Genomic DNA, 21,615 nt, shown 5'->3' on the forward strand with positions numbered 1-21,615 from the left:
TCCTCCCATCTGCAGAGCAGCTTCTGCCACGTCTCACCATGACTACAGGAGGTCAGCTTCTTTCACAGAGGACCTGCCCATCAGCAACAACTTTGACCCCATTCCCTGGAAGCAGTTCCAGCCTTGCCCTTCATTCTGCAGGTAAAAACCCAGCCCCCCTGCCACATGATCTGGTATCTCCAACCTGGGAGCTAGGCACAGCATCTATCTCTGCATTAAATGCAACGGTTTGGTTTTGTGTTTTTTTTTTAAATAAAAATCCTAAAATACTGAGTCACTTCAAACAAGGCTGCAACAGGCACATTCTAAACATAATTACAAATATTATTAGAAGAGTAAAAACTTTTTCATTAATAAGCTTTCTCTACACCTGTACACTTGAGAGCAAAATATGACATACTGAACAGGAAAGTACTATTAATCTTTGAGAAAGACAAATTTCCTAGTCAGCAAAAATTTGCTGAAGTTGTATACTTTTTACAAAGTATAATTAATTCATTGAGCTACTATGGAATACTTTATAGCTAATAATTAAAAATCTAAAATATTATTTTCTTTCTGTAATAAACATAGCAAACAATCAAGATAGATGAGACAAAACTAGAAAGGTTTGTTAGATGATTTAAGTTGAAGAAGTTGCTACATCAATATATTGTACTCTAAAAAGGGCATGCATCATTAAAAAAGAAGGCTCTATAATTAATATGTTTTCATACAATCTACCTTATTTCCCCCGAGATCACTAACCAAACCCTTTTAAAAATCGATTAGTTCAAGCACTTAGCCTACTACCACTTTAGACACGAGTAATACAGATATTAGCTGAATTTAAAATTACAGCAACTTTATTTTTAATTACTTCCCAAAATGCCACATTTACATATTATTAAATACATTTCAGAGGCAAAACTGACCACTAAGCATTTTTGGACAGGGCCAGAAAAATTAATTATATTCTTTATAGAAAACTCACTTAGCATTCAGGACATCTGCATTGTTGTCAGGGATAATAAATGTGATTAAGCGTGTATAAATTTCACTATATTAAGCAGTACAATAACTCAATAGCGTTGCTGAACTGAACTGATGCTTTGCAACACTGAAATACCTAAGTATAACATTGGGGAGTTCTAGAAAAATGCATGAAGTCTGGAGGAAAGAACTGTGTCCTCTCAAGGACAAATTCACCTTAAACTGTCAGTACAAGGGAAGTCTCTGGAACTGAGGAATTTTAACAGAAAGGGTTTAATCACAGCTCATGCACTGTTAAGGCTCAGCAATACAATTGTCCCACTAGTGGTAATATGTTAATATGTAGTTCTCAGGGTTTGGCCGTGTTTATTAAGAAAAAAAGAACTTGTAGCAGAATGCAGTTTTGTTTTGAGTCATTATGGTTGGCTGAACCTGGGGGAATCGTGTGGTATCCCTGTGCCATTGCACAGGAAGCTGATGGAACAGGAATGGTGTTTGGCTCATACGATGAAGATGTACTGCTAACACTCAACACTTGCATCCTGAACAAAGGACAAAACATAAGTAGCAATATTTCCAGGTAAAAGATTTTTTTTTTCCTTTAACAAGGTGATGCACCAGGTTCTAAAGCACTGTCTTGTTCAGGCACTAAAGCACCCTAAACGTCTCTCAGACACCTGGTACCTGGTGTGTGCCACCAGTGAGACAGGAGGAGCTGGACCTGGAGCAGAGATCACAGTCTTGGTGCTCCATTACATCCCGTGAGGATTTGCTCAGTGTAGGAAAAGGGGACAATGAAGGCATGGGCCTGACGTGTCTTTAAAGTTAGGCTGCACAAACTAGACATCACAGTTCCCTAGATGTAAGTGAAGGACTAAGGGTACTTGTAGAGGACAGTTTCTCCTACTTATCTTAGACAAATTTAATTATTTTAGGACAAAATGAGCCACTCTCTGTAGTACCTGTTTCTCTGTCTATTGACTACAGATGGAGTTTAGATGACAATAAAAGATGACTTGCCTGTATTCAGATAATGTTAAAGGAGTCCCCATCCTGGTCATAGTTTTGCATTATTCCAAAAGACTGCAAAAGAACAGCAAGAGTCCCATGGAACGACACCCAAGCTCTCCAGCTTAAAAATATAGTCCTTAGTAATTAGAGGAGGCTGCTCAAGAACTTCACTGCTCAAGTGCAACGTAGACAGTATGCAAACAAGAGGTAAGAATGGGGATATGTGGTCTTTGTGGTCGGCCCAGTCAACAAGGATGGATGATACACCGTCAGCACCATTCAGTGGAGCCAAAATTGAGGAAAGAAAATCAAGTAACAGACACACTTACTAGCATGAGAAAATGTCTTGTCAGACTTGACATCTCCCATTAGTCGTTACTAGGTAACATTGTCTCTTCAAAAATTACCCATACCATGAAGGGAGAAAAGCACCCAGGGACCTCGAGTTAGCTGATATAAAAAGGATAAATTATTGAAGGAGGATTGCAAGTAGAAGGCCATATGAAATGATGCCATGCAATTCAGAGGATGAGGCAAAGGCTGAAGTATGAGGAAGCATTTATAGGGATCTAAAAGAATATTGGAAAGCTTCTTATCCTCTTAAAAAAAAATCCATCTCAATTAGTACAAGATCCTTTTGAAGTGTCACAGCAAAGAACATTTTCTAGTGAGGCAGCTCCCTGCTGCTGTGTGTGGGGAGTCTTGCATGGTTTCTTTATGTCACAGCCATGCGGAGGGAAATCAAAAATATTTCCACCCATTAGCAGCAGCTCCTATATGAAGTTGTAATGCAGCCATTTCTGAGACAAAACTTTCAAATTCCCTTGCAAGACATGGTGATGCTCTATGGTAATTCACCAATTGAAATTCCAGGGATAGCTGGAATAAGTTATACCAGGAATTAGTTAAACTACGGCAAACTGGTAAGAAATGAAGAGTTTAACTCTTGTATTAGTCTATCCAAGCAGATGTTCCTCTGTTCTGTCTGGAAGACTGGCATACGTTGTACCTATCAGTGCTGTAGCTGAGCACCTTTTGTACATACAGAACTTGAATACAATCTTGACAGAAGTAGAACACTGCATAATAGATCCTCTTTCTTGCAGCACATGAGCTCAGTCCTTTATCACCAAATCTTAGCTTTGTGCTGTAGCCAGGACAAGGAAGGTCCTGGCTTAATCTCTAGATAAATCCAGAGATGGTGGTCCCATTTCAGAACTTGTTGCATTCACCATGTACTTTCCCACCTCTGGGGAAAAAGAAAGCCAGTGAGATTGTTTCTTTTCTACTCAGGTGAGAAGTTAAAGAAGCAAAAAGAGTCTGGGAACTCAAGATACTCATCCCTTCCCCCTATGTGGGAAGGCTCCCTGTGTTCTTTTTTCCCATCTCTTTCCCTTCCAGGCTGAGGAAGAAGACAAGACACTGCAATTTGTCACTTTCTCAAGGAGTGAATAATATGAGGTACTATAGGAGGATACACGGAGTAACAATTCTTGCAGGGGCTTAAAGGTAAGGGGATAGGCAAGGATGAGAATAGGGACCAGCGCTGCCTCATCCTCCTAAAGATGTGGTGAAAAGGTAGCGTTATTGGTAGAATTACAGCAGCTTGCACGCTTGCACATACACACGCACGCATGTGCACACACAAACCACGGCAAGGTGCAGAGGGAGTTCAAAAATTAAAAATGAGCCCAAGACATAATTTATTCTTTTTAAAAGCAAATCTTCACATTTAGGGACCAGTTTCAAATCATGGGCTTGACTCATGAATTTTGAACCTTTAGTATTAGCAACACAGCTCTTTATGCTGTAATTATAGCACTCTTAATTAGATTGGGAGATTGCTCCAAGATTCCTGAGACACCTTCTGTAACAAATATAGACACCCTCAGGGCAGTCATATACATTTATGGAAACAGCAATTTAAGTAACAGCTATAAACAGATCAAGTGGGTCTGGTGACATCATCACAATGAAAAATTATCTTTGACAGCACCAGATGAAAAATTATTTAAACGGGTGTGATCTTTTTTCTTTTTTTTTTTTTTTAACTACATCAAAATACACTGATGTGATTTAAAATCACAACTGAGAAAAAAAATACTCTTCTTTCACTCAGTCAGCTATGGTACACTTATCAGAGTAGAAGGTTACAAGGAAGTTGTGTTAAACCAGGAATAGTTCTGCATACCCTTGTTGCACCAGTAGGAAGCTATTTAATGCAACCGTGGCACTACACTTTCTGCTTCACGTGCTGCATGCATGAGGTTATCAGTTCTCATGGTGAGATTTTAAGCGCATTCCTGTTTGTTCTTCTTGTTTTCTTCTTTTTTCCTAGTGTTTTCTTTGCTAGCCAAATCCAGTTTGGTTTTAACAGACATGAGACAAAGATTGCATTGCCTTGCCAAAATCCCTCCTACCAAATTACTGAATTACTGAAGGCAATCCTTATTTCAGTAGACCTTGGTTGTTTTGCTTGACCTCCAGCAGGTGTCCAATTAAGCCTGAACAATTTATATGATATTCCCTTTCCATTGATAGTTCTAGAATTAAACTGATGAGATCTCTAGAGAAGGATCATCAGTGTTACACCTTTCGTCTTTAATTACACTGGTTGAAGATGAATGAATGTACCAGAAGGATCCCAGCTGGGAAGTAGCACACTTATTAGATAGCTGATAATTTAATATACACTCTGAATTCTGATTATTTCCTTTAAACATCTGAAGAGCTTTCAACATATCTTATGACAAATTCTTAGTACTTATTCAGCTGTGCACTGACTGCATTCTTTTCCTTCAAAAAAAAAAAAAAATACTACACAGATGCAGGCAAAGAACTGTGACTGGCATTAGAGAACAAATACTTTTAGACAAGGTGAGTGAAAAGGTCGTGGTTAATGCATTCAATCTGTTGTTTCTAACAAATGCATGTACATCATCTAAGAGAGCATGTAGATGAGCAGAAGACCCCAAGAGGACCGTCTAGAGTCCCACCACAGAAGAGTCTCACTTCCTCTGCTCCAGCACTGTAGCTGCAGGTCCTCCTCATGTATTTTACTTTTGAGAATGCTTTAATGGAAATGAAACTCTAATTTAGTTAAATTCAGAATGACTCACAGACTTGCTAGGTAGCATCTATAATATAGACACCTAACATTAGGTCTCTAATTAGCAACTAAAGATCTACATCTGAGCTACTTGTCTGGAGTTCTTATAGTCTGTTCAGGGAAATAGGCATGGACATAACTCCTTTAATCTTCAGAAAGAGATAATAAAAGATCAGATAGTACTGCAGAAGTACCATTCTCAGGGGTCCACAAGAATGTTGATGAATCTTTTCAGTATTGCACACTTCAAAAATATTTAGGCCTTGCCCAAAGCCAACTGAAGTTAAGTAACAGCACCAGATTTTCTCCCGATACAGCTCAAGCTTTATTTCTCAAGCTAAATATGAACATGCTGACCTGTTTTACTCCAGTAAACTCACTGACATATGAATGGTGCCTTTTTCAGTCCTCCAGGGCTTCCCCTGGAAGGAAAAAGTTGTATATCATAGCCTAGTGCCTGTTCTCCTTCCCTCTAAACTCCAGTGCAGCCAAACTGAACTGCTGAAGAAAGCATATCCTCTGCACCAGAAACTAAAGCTCAGATCTACGAACACACTTATGTTGTAGGTAGGCACAGCTCAGAGCAGAGATGCTTCATGCGGTTGTGTGGGAAGCTTGACTAATTCTTCCACTGGGCATATTTTTATGGTGTATTCTCATGTTCTTATTGATTTTCTGTTTCCCAGTTGTACAAAAATGAGCTGAGTGACTCACAAAAGCAGACAAAAGCCTACTCAAAGATCACATACATTGAATTGAAACAGCCATTGAGAACTGAAAAGACGGTCACGGGTGATAGCACTAAGGTCTCACAACTTTTTTAATGGTTGCACAATCCTATAAACAACAAATCCACCCCCACTATATTCTTTACTTCTGTTGTACAGAGATGATGAGCTTTTGTATCAAGTGGCAGGACTGACTACTAGTAAGAATATGAAACAAGGGATCAGGAAACAAGAATCCTTCTCTCTACCTCTGGAAATCAGAGAGTTTGTGACATTTCAGAGAAAGATTGTGATGCTTACTTCATTTATGTTATAAAGAATTTGAAGAGGTTTCACTTCAAACTAGATCTTGTCCAGTGTAATGTCCAAAGTAATTAGCAATAATCCTCATAGTTACTTTGAGAGGCATGAAATAAGACCCTACATAGATGCACAGCAAGTTTTACAGAAACATGCACATATAGCTAGCAGTGCCTTATACTCTTTTTCTTATTCTTCTGTACAGAAAGAATCCATTCTGCTATTTCATCTTCACTCTGTTATCAATTATAAATATTTTACAGCTCAAACACAAGATCAGTCAACCGAGGGGCTTAGTAAATGTGTTGTTTATACAGTTATTTGTTAAAATGAGCTTTGTTGCATTACAGAATGTTAAGACAAATTGTTGTGCCCTTTAGATTCATTATAGATGACAAAATACTAAATAAATCTTAAATAGTATTCACCTTTCATCACATAGGAACATAAATGGTTAGATCTTATCAACAGGGGAGTCTTTAATCTTCTTCCTTTATTAACCACAGAAAAAAATGATTGTTGTTTCCCCTGCCTTTCTCTAAAAAGTCTGATAATCCTTGTTGGGGGGTTAAAGCAGTTCTTCTTTCAAGTAAAGAGCAAATCAATCTCTAGTGAAGGAAAGCCTAACTAGTTTCGCTGACTCTGGCCTGCCAGGTACTATCTCACAGAGAGACATTAGTTAAGCGTCAAAGGCAAAGCCAGCTTTTTATAAGGGTACTTTATTGTACACAAGCAAGGAGTGTATTACCTTATCATCTGGTCTTGTAACTTCCTGCTTCATTGTGCTGCTGCTGAAAAAAAAAAAAAAAAAAAAAAAAAAAAAAAAAGACTTAGGACATAAATGTCATCTTCTGTGTCATTAACCCAGAATCTATTAGAATTTTATTAGAAAATAAGTACTAAGACAGTACAGCTACGTTTCCTCCCTTATGCTGTGCTAAATTGCTTGTAAAAGTGATATATTATGATTCTTACACTGCATCCACTGCAAAATATGGAAGAGAAGCCCACATACTGTGTAGATTAAACAGTAAAGTTAAATTGGCAATGAAGCAACGAACATCTCCCTAAATCTCCAAGCAGGTTCTACAAATCTCCCTTTTGTAGAATACCAATAAATAAATAAATTGTTTCCATCTAGGACTAAGCAAATTATACTAGTAAGCTTCCTTGTGGATAGACCCAGGTCACAAGCTATTAACCTTTCTTTTAGAGACCAGATTTTAATGAATAACTACTAAAAAGAAAGTGCTGCCGTATTTCTCTGCTTGGGGCAGGCAGCTCCTCCATTATTAAAAGTCAGAAAATTCTTCAGAAATAAAATACGTTTCTGAGCCAAGAATTTAGAGGCTATGTTATTAAGGTTTGTGCAAAAGAGAAAAGGTCTCGGTTCATTTGGGTTTTTAAAAAACACATATTGGAAAGCAGAAGTCAGGAGGGATTCAAATTATTCCTGTGTAACTGGTCCACACAAGGTTAAATAAAGAGGTCAGTTACGCATGGACTTCAGGCTGCCTCCTTGGGGGTCAGTTTTACCCAGAACACAGCACATGAAGAAACTGCAAAGGGTAGACCCAAAAAGCCAAAGCAGTGCATTGGCAAGTAGCGGGCTTAAGCCTCTCCTGGGAGCCCTTTGCTCATAGGTAAACTTGGCAGTGTTGAATTTTCTGAATTAGTGAAGGGAACACCTCTAATTCTTGTAAGATGAAATCAAACCGAAGTCCTGTCCTTCAAGACAACTGCCATGAGTCCCGGGCTTCACCTCCACAGCAACCCGCAGAGGTCCGGAGCAGCTCCCAGACACAGCTAGCAAGTCTCTCCCCTCCACCTTGAAATTATCCCGTTCTCCCAGCAGGACCCAGGTAGCCTCTGCAAAGAGCCTGTTTCTAATTCTCCCGCTCCCACGGCTGCGGATGGTGATGATAGTCCATGAAGCTTTCAATCTGCACAAAAGAGCACCGGGAGAAATTAAAGCTCTTCAGGCTGGAACTGCTGCTGCAGAATATAATCGACCCATCCAACACCAGCAGCTGTTTTTCAGCCTTTGGAGATTTGAGTGCGTGTAGTGGGACACAGGTTCCAGAAATGAAAACAGCCTGCAGGTGGGAGCTGAACCAGCGCGTTTTCAATCCAGTCTTAGTTCAATTCAACCTGGGACTAAAATCCTTCTAGTCTGGGTCCCAGTTCAAGCCCATAACAGGTCACGATCAGGTCCAGCAACCCCTCAAAGCATTTAACGCTAAAAAATGGTGCATTTAAAAATGGGAATGGGCACGTGACAAAGCAAAACTTCAGTGTGTAGCTCAGCCAGAGGGACAGTCCCTGCTCCCCCAGCAGCACAGGCACCCTTCGCACTTACAGCACAGCACCACAGGGTCCTTGTACTCCTCACATCTGGCTTGAGAAGATGGAGAGAAACTGTGATGCCATGCAGGTGTTGCTTTGCTATGGAAGTTGAGCAAAGAAAGGAAAAAATAGCCCCTCTGCTATACACTTACATCCCAGATGTACAGTAATTCATACATCTACACAGTGATGTACCTCACAGAACTGCAAAGGTCCAAAACACATATAAAGGACTCTGCTGCAAAAAAATGCATTTCTCCCTATTTTAACAGAAGGGATAAAAGAAAATATATATATATGGCTAGGTGAGCACAAAAAGTACCTGAATTGATAAGAACCTACTAGCATCTGCCAAGCTGCACCGCCTTGTATATTGTGGTGCAGAAATGAGGGCTTCTCCTGCCCACACTGGGGAAATCCAGAGAGATTTGGGGAGAGTCAGAGGATGGGTAGGAGCTATATGTAGGCTATATGTGATGTGACCTTTTATACCCTACAAGGTACAAACAGCCCCCCTGCTCAATAGCTCCCCAGCAGAGATGTCAGTTTATGGCCAGTTCAGTATTTTGAAGTGGTAACTATTTGCTGGTTCCATCCCAGACAGGCATGATGATTTCAAAGTGATAGCTCAGTATCTGCCCCAGGAAAGAACAAGGCTTTGAACTAGTTACCTGCTCAGAATTAGCGCTAGGTTTACCTACCTGCTTTTGAAGAAATCAGGGAATAAAATACCCACATGTATGGAAAGTGAGATCCATTTTGCTTCACAGTTAATAAATCATACCAGATTCTCTTTGTCCAGAGACAGAAAAAATAACTGGAACTTCAAAGGTACTGGCATTGCTGTCATTGTCAGAAAGGATGTTTGTGAGCATGCCTCATCAAAGGACATTTCATCTCTGCATATGCACCCTTCACATTCTGCTGCCAAAGCAATGTCAGGCTGGGTCATATGCCTTCAAGGCAACTTTAACTTGAGCACCTTTCTTCAAAAGACATTAAAAATGATTTACATTTTTCCTCCCTAAATCAGCATTTTTGGTATCATTTGTGTCAATGCCAAGTTCCCCTCATTCTTCACCTCTATTCTGGCCCACCTTTCCCTTCCCTTGTGCGCTCCTGAATACCTTTTGCACGCCAAGAAACTCGTTGATGAATGCAAAGTTTGTTCAGTTTAAGAGAGGAAACCATATTATACAGCCTTTTATGTAACCTACACTAAAAATCTATCTAGCACTGGCTTAAATCTTTCATGAATCAGAGTATTTTTTCTGCATAGTATACTTTACAAACGGCACATACCCCAAACTTGGACTTCAGCCATTTTTTTCTGATTATATTTTGTACTCATATTATGCAATTTATGCCAAGATGACAGAAAGTGACATACTGTGACCTCTGTCCTGCCAGGAGGAGGCTGGGACTTGATGCAGAGTTTTGGAATTTGAACAAGCACTCAGGTACCGTGGTGATTATTTCACATTGATTACTGTTTTTTACTGCTGATACCGTTTTTCCCTGATGGGCTAATTTTTTCCCATCCATGTGCCTCTTCCATCAAGGTAAATTATTAAACAATTCATTTAGTTTGTTTGAGGGCTGTTGGTTTGTTTTGGGGTTTTTTTCCCCTTTCCCAGAAACACATTTAATTTAACATACATTAAACTGTGCAGCAGAAATCACAGTGCAATTTCAGGACAAATTATGCAGGGAACAGGCAAGAACTGCACATTATTCATATCGCACAGAACCTGATAATAAGTTATTATTCCTCACTCTCAGAGGGGCAAGCTGAGCCAAGAGAAGTGATTGCCGAGATATTCCAGTGCTTCTGGAGGCACAATGGTGTGAGTGTTTCCAATATGGCTCAGCACACTGTCTTCACTTACATTTAATGCCACTGCCAAGCACAAAACACGAGGGCACTAAAGTCCTTTCGGTTGTTGATGACTCACACTCTTTAAATACGTCACATGCCCGGACAAATCCACCTTCCCATAGAAGGCACCAAAGGGCATTAGAGGAAGCAGATGTTCCTAGCCAACCTGACCACGACTGCAAAGTGACCCTCATCTATTTTGGATTTATCAAAGGCTCCTGTTCCTGCCAATGAGACTTGGGGCAGGCAATTCAAAGAGGTCAGTATATAACGACCAGTTGTCTGAGCCAACTGAGGAGGAAGATACTGCCTCCAGGGGAGCTGGGCTGTTCCTGAGGGAAAAGGAGCCCACAGGAGCTGAGGGCAGTATCTTCTCCTACCAAGGTGCTGACCCACCACATCAGAAAAGAGGCATCCCAGTAAGTATGACAGATACCAACCAGCTGGTGACCATCAGACAAGGTGAACGAGTCGGACCTGTGGACCATTCAGGAAGACCTTTGTGAACAGTGGGAGGCAGGGATGGGGACATGACTGCAGCATAGGGTCCCTCCAGAAAGACCCATCAGGAAGCCAAGACAGAAGGAAACAGAGCAGCCCCCAACACGTCTCAGCCAGGATTGGGAACCTGTGCTGAAATGGGACTCCTTGTCCATAGGCAGGGGATGCATGGGTGGTGACGGCAACAGAGGCATTCCGGTGCCCTCGCAGCCCTGGCAGAGTCCGTCCCCTTTCAAAGGGCAGTAAATACCAAGGTTAGCCAGCCAGCTTCCAGGATGCTTTCTTAGTGTACATACAGCAGAACACAGGTAATCATAATCACCTGGAGGGTAGCACCTTCAGCCAACCATGTGTCACATCATACCAAATGACACCCCAGATATTAACCACAGCTTCGAGAACAGAGATTCAAGCAAAGAAAATTCACTCAGTCTTTGCAATTTTATTCCCACAAAATCCCTGAACCCCAAAAGTTAGCTATACAGCATTTTACCATAGACAACCCATAGCCCACCTGCTAAGAAAAGATGCCAGAACTCCAGTCACATAAGTACTAATAACGTCAAAATGGCAACATGGACTACAGAGGAGGTTGTACTCCCAGATATGTACTCAGTAACCTACCAGGAGCTTTACATATTAATTACGTATTGAAACAAGGTTAGTAATGAATAAAACTAGCTGATTAAGGAGTATTGTAGCCATTTATTGGAAACATGGACTGTGTCAAGCCCCTTAATGTAATCATAAATGCAATAATTTCTGTAGCTATAAGAGAGCAATTGGAGCAGATGACTGCACCAAAAAGACTCTCCTTATGGAGTGCTCAGGCACTGAGAACTGCTCAGCCAACAGTCCTTTTCTGCTTGGGTGCTATTTCCAAGTGCTTTATATTTTGCTGTCAGAGACTTACACAATCAAAGCCTAGAGTTAAGATGATGGTGTCTGTTCCACATCAGGTACATGCCTAAAGGTAACTTCCAATCCTTTATTAGGCACATTCTTTTTCAAAATTTATTCCTCCTCTAGTTTACCCAATATTCACCAGAAACACCTCCAGGTTATGAGTAGAGAAGAAAATGCTTTGGTATCTCACATCTCCTGTTGCCTTTGAGTGTTTTATAATACCATGGTACCTCACAACTCTGCTGTAAACAGGGGCAGCTTCCGACATAGGCAAAATCAGCTATAAACTTGGGCAACAGACTTCTCAAAAGCGCAAATTTCCACTGAAATCAGGGGTTGATGCTGTTGCTGCAGAGGAAGGATGGGGGGCTGCCTGGGGTAGGCAACTCCACAGCATCAGTTGCTCCCCAGTCTCAGGTCTGTCTCCTGCTTCCGCACCCTGCCTTCCCCATCCCCTCTGCAGAAGCTGCCTGTCCTCCCAGGGGGCAAATCCTGCTGTTGCTGACACTGCCCAGAAGACTGGAGTGGGTTCTTTGAGTGACAGGCAAGAACTGCTACACTGAGCTTGGTGGAAATCTGCTGATGCAAAAGCGGTCTTTAGTGAAACTGTGTTGCATGCCGCTGTAACCCCAGTAATAACTGACTTGGCAAATTTCTTTTCCAGACAATCTAGCTCAAAAATGGCAAACAGACTCTCTTTCTGTATCGTTTACCTGCTAGGGAGTGGGGAATAAATGAAGCATGCACATGCATGTGTACAGCTTCTGTGTATTGGGAAAGTTACCTGTCCTTCACTTTCTCATTTATTAAACTCTTATTTTGACAGGTTCCTGCACACATGCTTGGACAGTTTTTAGAAGCATCATCAATCTAACTGCAGTTGAGTTGCTCTCTCACCCCCCTGTTCAGATGGTGACTGAACAGTTTCTTTTAATAAATGAGTGATATGGCTGGGTGTTATCAACCTACTGTAACATTTAATAGATATTCATAACATATATTAATCATGAGCAAGTTTACAAAGGATTCAGTCCTGCAAGGTGCACAGAACAAGGTTGAGATTTTTGTCCTCCCAGGTACTGCGTTACAAATGCCAGGTCTTCCTCCTGGACAATAAAAAAGTGAATGCAGCTTTCTGAAGCTACGCATGTGCTATACAGTCAGTTTGTTCCACCAGTACCCTTGTTCTTTGTGGATGGAAATATTTTTGTTTTAAAAGCTGAACTACAAAAAGAAGCCCTCCACCAAATCTATCCCACGTACAGAAGTCTGTCCTTAAACAGAACTTCCTTAATTTTCTTTGGCTGCTTTGAATCAGAGAGATGCTGCTTAGCATATAAACACCCATACAAAAAAACAAAAAACGTTGGCATTCCTTTCCAGATGCAGAAGTCAGGAAAACTTTGTGAATTAAAAATTAACCAAGTATATAAGAACAATAACACAGCTTCCTAAAATCTAGCAACCTAATAAAGTGAAATATGGAATTAAAATTACGATTAATAGGAACCTACTAGAATGAATTTCAATCAGTTTTATTTTGAAAGTATGTGGGCTCTTGTTCATCATTTATGTGAAATTATCAAATCTAACCTCATTACTGCTGTTTCTTCCCTAGCACATCAAATATAAAGCATGTACACAGCAAAGAACACAGTGTTCTCACAAGCACAGCACACCCTTCTTGACGTCTTCCCACAAAAGCAAACACTAAAGAAAACACTCCACTATGCAAATGTTTGAATACAAAGTACCACAGAGCATATCAAATAAGTTAGTTTCTACCACGCTATTAAAATTATTAAGCCAATCCTTTATTACGGGATTTTAAGAATAAAGTTCAAATTCCTAACATATAATAGAAGGGAAAGGAAATAGGAATGTTTAATCCTAAGGATATATTGTATATTTTTTTTTCTTTTCAGAACAGGAAGGTGGCACAGCTGAAATACACATCATTGTGTTCACTAAATACACACCAATTTGTCTGGTCTGTTTGCAGACTTAGTCATGCCCTGCCTGATGTTCAGTCACTTCTTAACATCAGGTAGCGACATCAGATATTTCATGAAAGATTACAAAAGTTGCCACCCAAATTCTGTACAACACAGGACATGATGTTCCTTTCACCCCACCAGCATCTCAGTTCTGTAGTTCATTTTTCAGTACCACCTGCAGCTTTGTAGCCTGGGTCTGGTAATCTGCTTCTTCCCTTTCAAACTGAAGTGGTTACAGGTCCCGTATCTCCATAGATTATATTGTTCAACAAGCCTTTTATTTGCTCTTTTCCTGAGAGGGAAGTCTTGACTAGCAAGCAGCTTCTTCATAAGCAGTACTGAAATTCATGGGGCTAAATGTCAGAAAACCTAAGTGGTTTTCCTGTCACTTCATTCTCCTGAGCATTTCATCAAGAATTTAAACATGATAAAAAATACATACTTTCTCTTACATCACCAGAGTTAGTGAAAAATCACTGGAAACCAGTACAATTGGTGGCGGTGTTTGGTGTGGTTTGTTTTGTTTGTTTGTTTTTTTCTCCAGAAAGCAGAAAATTGAACCTAAAAGTAGGTACAGGCTTAGGAATGGGATACTTGGGCAGCTGAAGATGGGTACACTATGGCCCCTGACCAGTGCGAAGAATAATATTCAAAACCATCCTTTTTGCTTCTTCTGTATTTATACTTTGGGCTCATTTGTTTGTAATGTTCTATGCTGTATTTTTTTCTTCTGTAGCCCATGATGAAATGTCATACTAGATGATACTGTAAACTTGCAGAATGTTTAACAGCCATGAAAAAGCTATTCTTCACCCTCTTCTGGCTTCTATACATTAATGTCTCCTTGTCTCCTTCAACATAATCTAGGTTATCTTCAGGGTTCTTTACCTCTGGACATGCTTTCAAATCTCGTTATGCAAATCCAGGATATGACACATAGGAAAAAATAATATATTCAAGTTATTGAATGAGAAATCTGAACTTTTTCAGGAAGGAGTTAGATAAGCAGTAATAGAAATTAGAACTGTTAACTGAGAATCAATTTTCAGCTGTCAGTTTAACAAACAATAATAGAAGTTTTTTAATCAGTTCAGTTGGCTACCTGATGTTTCCTTCAACAAGAGGCATTCTTCAAATGACAGGTTCTTGGGAGAAGAGATGACAAAAACCCATATACGCGAACAGAATGCCTGCAACAGCCTGCTAACAACAGCCCCCTGTAAGATCCCAGCTCTGATGCCCTGCAAGGGGGTCAAGCAGCAAGTGGAAGGTGTCCAGTGCTACGTGAGAAGAGGAAATGGGGGAAGTATAGTTGTAGTGAGCGTAAAAAAGCAGATGGTGCCAGTAGGCTGTAGGATTGTTGATTTTGGTTTGTAATTACAACTGGCAATCATTTTGAACCACTGCTGCTTTTTTTAATTATTCAGCTTTGATTGCAATTACAAGCCAAAATCAACAATTCTAATAGCAGAGCTCAGAGTCTTCTGATGAAACAGAAAAACTCCCAAGTGTTTGCAACCTGACCTTACAACCCTGAAATTTAACAGGAAAACTTATTAACAAGAAAACCTTTTGGATCATAGGTTGAGTGCCAATGTATTCATAGCCTACAGCTGTAAGAGTAAGAAGGTTACAGTGAGGACAGTTGAAGTTTTCTTTTGGAAGCTGAACTACAGTGAGCAAAGGCAACACCAAAGTGGGAACCCAATTTCATGCACCATTTTGCTGTACAGCCTAGTTTAAGGCAACTGGGTATCTCAAGATGAACCAAAGCTTGAGGTTTTCCAAAACAGTGAGCATTTTTTAAAAGAGTATGGCTGACTTCTGACTCATTGAAAACTGTCTCGTATATGCGTTATAATTCATCAGACTTGTTAAGCATTTGCAAGTAGGGCAAGAGTATTTTGAAATCTACCTGCTAGGTTCATCAAGCATCACGTGCTTATGCAGGACACAAAAAGCCCATTTTGAGCTTGTAAGAAGCGATCACAAACACATATTTGAGCACCTAAAGTGGAAATCAAGTCCATTTAAACTTTTTCTGCTAAACAGTATGTGTTTCACATCACAGTCACTCTTGAGAATGAACCTCATCTTGAAAGGAAACCAAAAACAGTCTCAGCAAAAAGTTACAGAAAATCAGAGTGGAAGTGACCTCAATAGTACATCTAACCCTTCTCCCCACTGAACTATACCAAAGCCATGCCTGACAGAGGAGTTCCTCAGGTGGAGATCCCACAGCCTTTCATAGCTTGTGCTACGGTTTTCCTGTCTTTGCTCTTATTACGTTATTTCTAACTTTCAACGTGAATCCTCATTGCTCTAATTAAAGCCTCCTATTTCTTGCTCTGTCAATAGAACATGAAGGGAACAGTTTCCTCCCTCCTTTAGGCTGTGCAAAGACTGTTATATTTCCCACTAATATTCTCCTTTCTTAATTTAACCATCCCAATTTCTTAAGCCTTTCTTCATAAATCACATTTTCTTCTCCTATAATTACTGTTTTCAGCAATCTCTCCAGTTGAGCCACTTATTTCTCAAAAGTTAGCACCCAAAACCAGGCATATTCCAAACAAACCTTTACCAAAACTTAACAGAGTGGGAGATGATTTTGCATACCCTACAAGTAACACCCCTGTGTAACTATCCTATTAACTCACAACAAAATTACATTTTTAATCCTGTTCAGTATGTGATTCACTGTGAAGGGAGAGCCACCCGAACCTCTTATTCTCCAATCAGGAGAATACTCAACTCTCCAACCTCGTATTCTCTCTGTGTATTGATGCAAGAAGATTATTCCTGTCCAAGCCTAATATCTTGAAATTCTTCTTGTTGAACTGCATTGTGCTGCCTCAGACTGCATCTTCAACTTGTCAAACTCTTTCTGAAGCCTAATCCTGTCCTCCAGTACGCTCCTTAAATGTTGGTATCATCTGAAAGTTCATGAAAATACTGAAAGGTGAGAGTGAGCTTTTGATAACTACTTTCTAAATACAGTTTTCCAAACAGCATCACACTACTCTTACTATAATTAACCTTAGAAAGTGCTTTCTTAGCTAGTTTATAAAATGTCATGAAAGATAATACCAGAATTTATCAGGAGAAAGCAGCATGTCATTGCCTGTTTCTTCCCTATCCATAAGGGCAGTTATTATTTAGTTCCAAAAAGCAATTAGATGACTGACATAATTTGTTCTTGGCAAATCCATAATGGCTATTAACTCATTTCCTTATTGTCTTCCAGGTGTTTAAAAATACTTTGAATATTTGTGCCAATATTATTCCAGAAATCAAAGCTAAGCAGATGACTATGATTTTTAGTTCCCCATATCACCCTTTTTCAAAGGCAGACACCATGGTCTCTCTTTTCCAGCCTTCTGGAAGCCTATGCATCTTCCAAGAATTATCCAAGACAACCACTAATAGCTCTAAGGTTGCTTCTGCCAGGCTTCACATTACAGTGAATTTCTTGAGACATGTAACCTGTTTTCTTCCCGAAAACATCCAAAAGGTAAATATTCTCCGACTGGCCTGTCTCCTTCCTTATTATTTTCTTCTGAGGTTAGCTTTGTTATATTTATGAGCACAGCTGACCAGTGAAGACTGACACAAAAAAAACCACTGAACATATCAACCATCTCAACCTCATTTTTTGGCAGCCTATTTTATTATTCTTTTAATAGTGAATCCACTTTTTTCTCCTTGTCCTTTCTCTTGCTTCCAACATACTTACGGGAAGTTTTTTTGCTAGCCTTTCTGTCCCTTGCTACTTTAATGTGGTGATTATGGAGAATGTGATAACTCAAGCAGCAATTCGAACAGCTGGTGTTAGAAGTACGAGCTATATTGTGGTACTTTCAAGTGCAGTTCTGGTCAGCTGGAGTGAGCAGCTCCACAGCAGTCTGCCTTGCAGCAAACACTGGCATTAGGGGCGTGTAGTGGAGCTGGTGGTTGTAAACGTTCACAGGTGGAATGAGAGTGCCAAGAAGAGGCGCCATCAAAGAGGTTGGAAGAGCAGACAGCACCCTAATGTATGCTACAGCATCATTTCCCTCCTTCTCCTCTTGCTGGGCACACTGGAGGTCAAATGTAAGACTGAAAAGTGGGATAATGATGCATATTCAGTGGGCTTGGTGCACCCTGTGGTACCTACCTGCAGCTGCCCTCGCTGTGGCTGGCGGTGAATGCAGGCACTGTTAGCCTGCTTCTGCCCTAAGCCCCAGGCACATCGAGAGGTGGACTGACTGGCTCCATCTCTCTCCGCTTGCCTGTCAGTTCCCCTGTCTGTAAATAATGGAAAACCTCCCTCCACCATGCCTCCCCCTTTCTCTGAGCAATGCAATTGGAGCTGTGTCAGGGCAGCTACTTTTTTCTTTGCTCTGATTGCACAATAATGAAAGGATGGGAAACAAAGACTAGCAACTTTTGAGATTAATATCCCTTCTGTTCTCAGCTGTCAGACTTACTTATTTTTTCCTTTTTTCAGCTAAATCAGGTCATTATACTACAAATCTTTACTCTGAATGAAAGATTAAACTCAGGTATTTTATTTTCATCAGGGCATAATATTCAGCACAGAATAATTGGCTACAGTTTCATCTGGATATTTGTATGGGGCCTCCTATCAAATTCCACTAAACCCTTACTGACCCTTTCCGTTTTGTTGAATTCCTTAGGATCTTACTACAGTAGAGTCCTGGCAAAGAGAATTTTGCACTCAATTATACCTATCTTCACATCTGAGATGTCATGTTTTCATGAAGCCTTTTTAAACAATCAAGAGAATTAAAAGGTCTTCAGGGCTGCATTGTAATAAAAATAGTAATAGAAAAGAAAAAAAAGCATAACCTAAGTGTTTGTCCTTGACATAGTATTTTTCCTACAATGAGAATACAAAAAGAGGAGAGGAAAAAAAGCAGGAAATAAGAAAAGGTTTTCAGACTACATTTAACTGCTTCAAAGCCAACAGTAAAAGTACCACAGTTAAACCAGAAGATGTTAAATCAAAAAGGCATAAGGTCATCAAAACCAAGGCTCATTGAGTCAGTGTATTTGGATAGATGTCACTTCCACTTTGTCTGTACAAAGAGTGCTATATTGTGTAAAGACAGCAAAGCTCATGTCGCCATAAAATTAAAAACAAAAACTATTCAGTCTATTGTGGTGGTGTTATGAGAAGTAGGCAGGTTTCTCGTACATGAATAGACTCTCTGTTGTGACTGTTGGATCTACCTTGATTTTTCTTACTTCACTGATTACTGTCTTTTAAAAAAAAGGCACTATCACAGAGGGAACGTGTCTTCTCAACCAAGAAAAACTGGCTTAACGCCACTTCTGCTCTACCAGAGATTGACTCAACAGCAGCTTTGGATTTTATTTTAAACAGAGACAAAGCATGACAAAAGCATGGGGCATAACAGCTCAACATGGGCTTCTGCTAAAGCACAGGTGGTCTTTGCTGTTGCAACAAATCGGAACATTTCTAGACCTAGTGTGTCTGTTCATGTTAGCTTTGTTTTCTCTTAAAAAAAATATCAATTTAGAAGTAAAAGCCTACTACAAAAATTCTCCTTCAGAGGTAATAAAAGGCAATGGGGCTAGCTGATGTTTGGAGCCCTTGAAAAGTTATGTTTCATATTAAGGTCAAAAAAAGTTTATGAAACATTTTGGGTTATTTCTCTCAGAAGTATCATTTCCATGATATAAAGGTCATTGAAGGAGTTCATATCAGACTAGATCCTACACAGACTATTTTGTTGATTCCTTTGCTCTCTTATGAACGGGTAGCATTTCAGTCATGTTTTTAGTATATGCAGTGCAAAGGTGGGTTTAGTCCTTGTGCTGTATGACAGGCAGTCCATTAACTTTGGGCAGGAAAGCCCTAACGAGAATTGCCAGAAATACTCCTTGGATCAGCAGCTGCGCTAATGAGTTTGAAAGGTACAAGGCAAACATTGCCCTCTGAATGTGGAAATCTACAACTCAACTCTTCCTCAGGTTACTTGTGTCTTCTCTGATTGATCGCATTTTTTCAATTTTCTCCTTCACTTGAGCTTTGAGTTTTGTCTTGCATGCATCACAGCTGGGAAACAAAACAGCACAAGGAACATACAAATAAAGAGGAAACAGAACAAGTTCCGTGTCCCAGTGACAGGAACAGAAAAGTGCTGCTGGCGGGGGTTGGAGATTAAACCATGGCACCTTGAAGTCATTGCACATGTAGGACCAGGGAAAGCCTTTCACACAGGCCACCAGCACGCGTGATTCTAGAAAGCCAGATCACAATTTATGAACCATAGGAATAAGTAAGGAAATCAGGACAGGTAAAAATTATTTGCAAATGTGACTCAGAAATGACTTGATCTTCCAGAAATTTTGAATTGCACACCTCTGTATTTACTCACTGAAGAGGCATGAAAGACAGACCTCTTTTCCTATACAGCACCAGGGGTAAGGAAGACACTTTTCCTGGGCAGAGAGGTGAGGAAAGGAAAAAGGGGTGGAGAGCTCTTATTGACTGGCTGCAGCTCAGCTGGAGCACAGAGAGGAGTAAGAGAGGGTGATCACCAGGAAGAACCATCCCAGTGCCCATGTGTGACACCAAAAGCCTGCCCTGTCACATAATCTGCATAAAAGGACTTCACCAAAGGGAACAGGAGTTCCCATGGACGTACAGAGGATCTGTTGTGCAGGTTGGCTCACTAGATTTTACTCTGCCATACCAGATGCGCTCAAAACAGAGTGCACATTTTGCCCAAATTAATCCACCTTGAGCACATTATGTGCAGCTGCCTGTTCCACATAAACTGACGATCTCAAAATGTCAGCACCACTCATTAGCCCACACCAAACTAATTTTTCCAATTGGGTGGGCTCTGATTTAAATCTTACCCTGCTAGCATGGGTCTCTGCACCATCAGCCTGAACTTCCACTCTTGGTGAATGGAGGAGGCACACCTTATCTGCCCTTATACTCTTAAATGTCAAATTTCAACATTTTCAAAAAATGCACAAGACTCTGGCTTTTTCAGAAGGATTGCTCTGCAAAGTAACTGGAAGCCAGTTTAGGAGCCAGTGGTGCTATTTGCAGAGGTGGATTGTAATCCTTCTTGCTGCAGCTGCTATGTCCACTGCCAGGATTGCCACTGAAAAACTCCTGTGGCTTGTCAAAACAAGTAACTAACTAGCTCATTTAAATATACAGATCTGAAAACTACGGCAGTTCAGAGTTGTTAATGTGCAATTCACTAAGCACTGTCACAGAAGTGGCAAAGTCTGAAAGAGGTCTGAAGGCAGCAAAGCCTCACCCATTTCAGTTGACTCTCACACCCCAAGCCCCATTTCCAAAGCAATTTTGGCACCTGCAGGGGCCTGTGACTTGAGCCCAGAGGTCCTTAATCATTTGTGAAAATTGCACTCACCTTCTGTATCACCCCGTGCCCTGAAGCCAAAAAGTGCTCACAGAAGATGGTTGGTTCTTCACCTGTTTCACTGGTAAGTGCAAGGAGGCATCTGCAGACAAAAGAAAAAAGTTAAGAGGAATACTAACTGATATATAATATTTTTTTTTTTTTTGAAAGTGAACAAGTTTCTCTCCCTTCCTTCTAATTGATTTAAACTGAAGGCAAGAAAAGGACAACAAACTTGATCTGGGATATCTAGTAAGGAGAAGTCATTCCCTGACATTGTCCAACAGGCTCCTTCATGGGAAGTTAAGTACATCCCTTATGCTAAGAGAGCCCCATTCTACGTATATCAAAAAGATACAAAAGTATCTTTAACAATCTTGCCCCTAAGGCTCAGTTTCTTACCTGTAAAATTACAATTACAGTAGTTTCTTACTTCATGAGGACCTTGTAACGT

At 40.3% G+C, this 21,615-nt stretch overlaps 1 protein-coding gene across 1 annotated transcript in view; it reads right to left on the reverse strand.

Moving 5' to 3' along the window:
* The window catches only part of LOC308064656 (uncharacterized protein), a 150,352-nt gene that overhangs the window by 79,945 nt on the left and 48,792 nt on the right, over positions 1-21,615 (reverse strand). Inside the window, exons 4-5 of the mRNA XM_080389434.1 lie at positions 21,174-21,264; positions 6,869-6,908 (exon numbers count right to left, since the gene is read on the reverse strand). Of these exons, the coding sequence (XP_080245560.1) occupies positions 6,869-6,901 (33 nt within the window). The 5' untranslated portion in view covers positions 6,902-6,908; positions 21,174-21,264. The remainder of the gene's footprint in view (positions 1-6,868; positions 6,909-21,173; positions 21,265-21,615) is intronic.

This window comes from Falco punctatus (assembly GCF_963210335.1).
Source record: "Falco punctatus genome assembly, chromosome: 5".
In the NCBI taxonomy this organism is placed as follows: Eukaryota; Metazoa; Chordata; class Aves; order Falconiformes; family Falconidae; genus Falco; species Falco punctatus.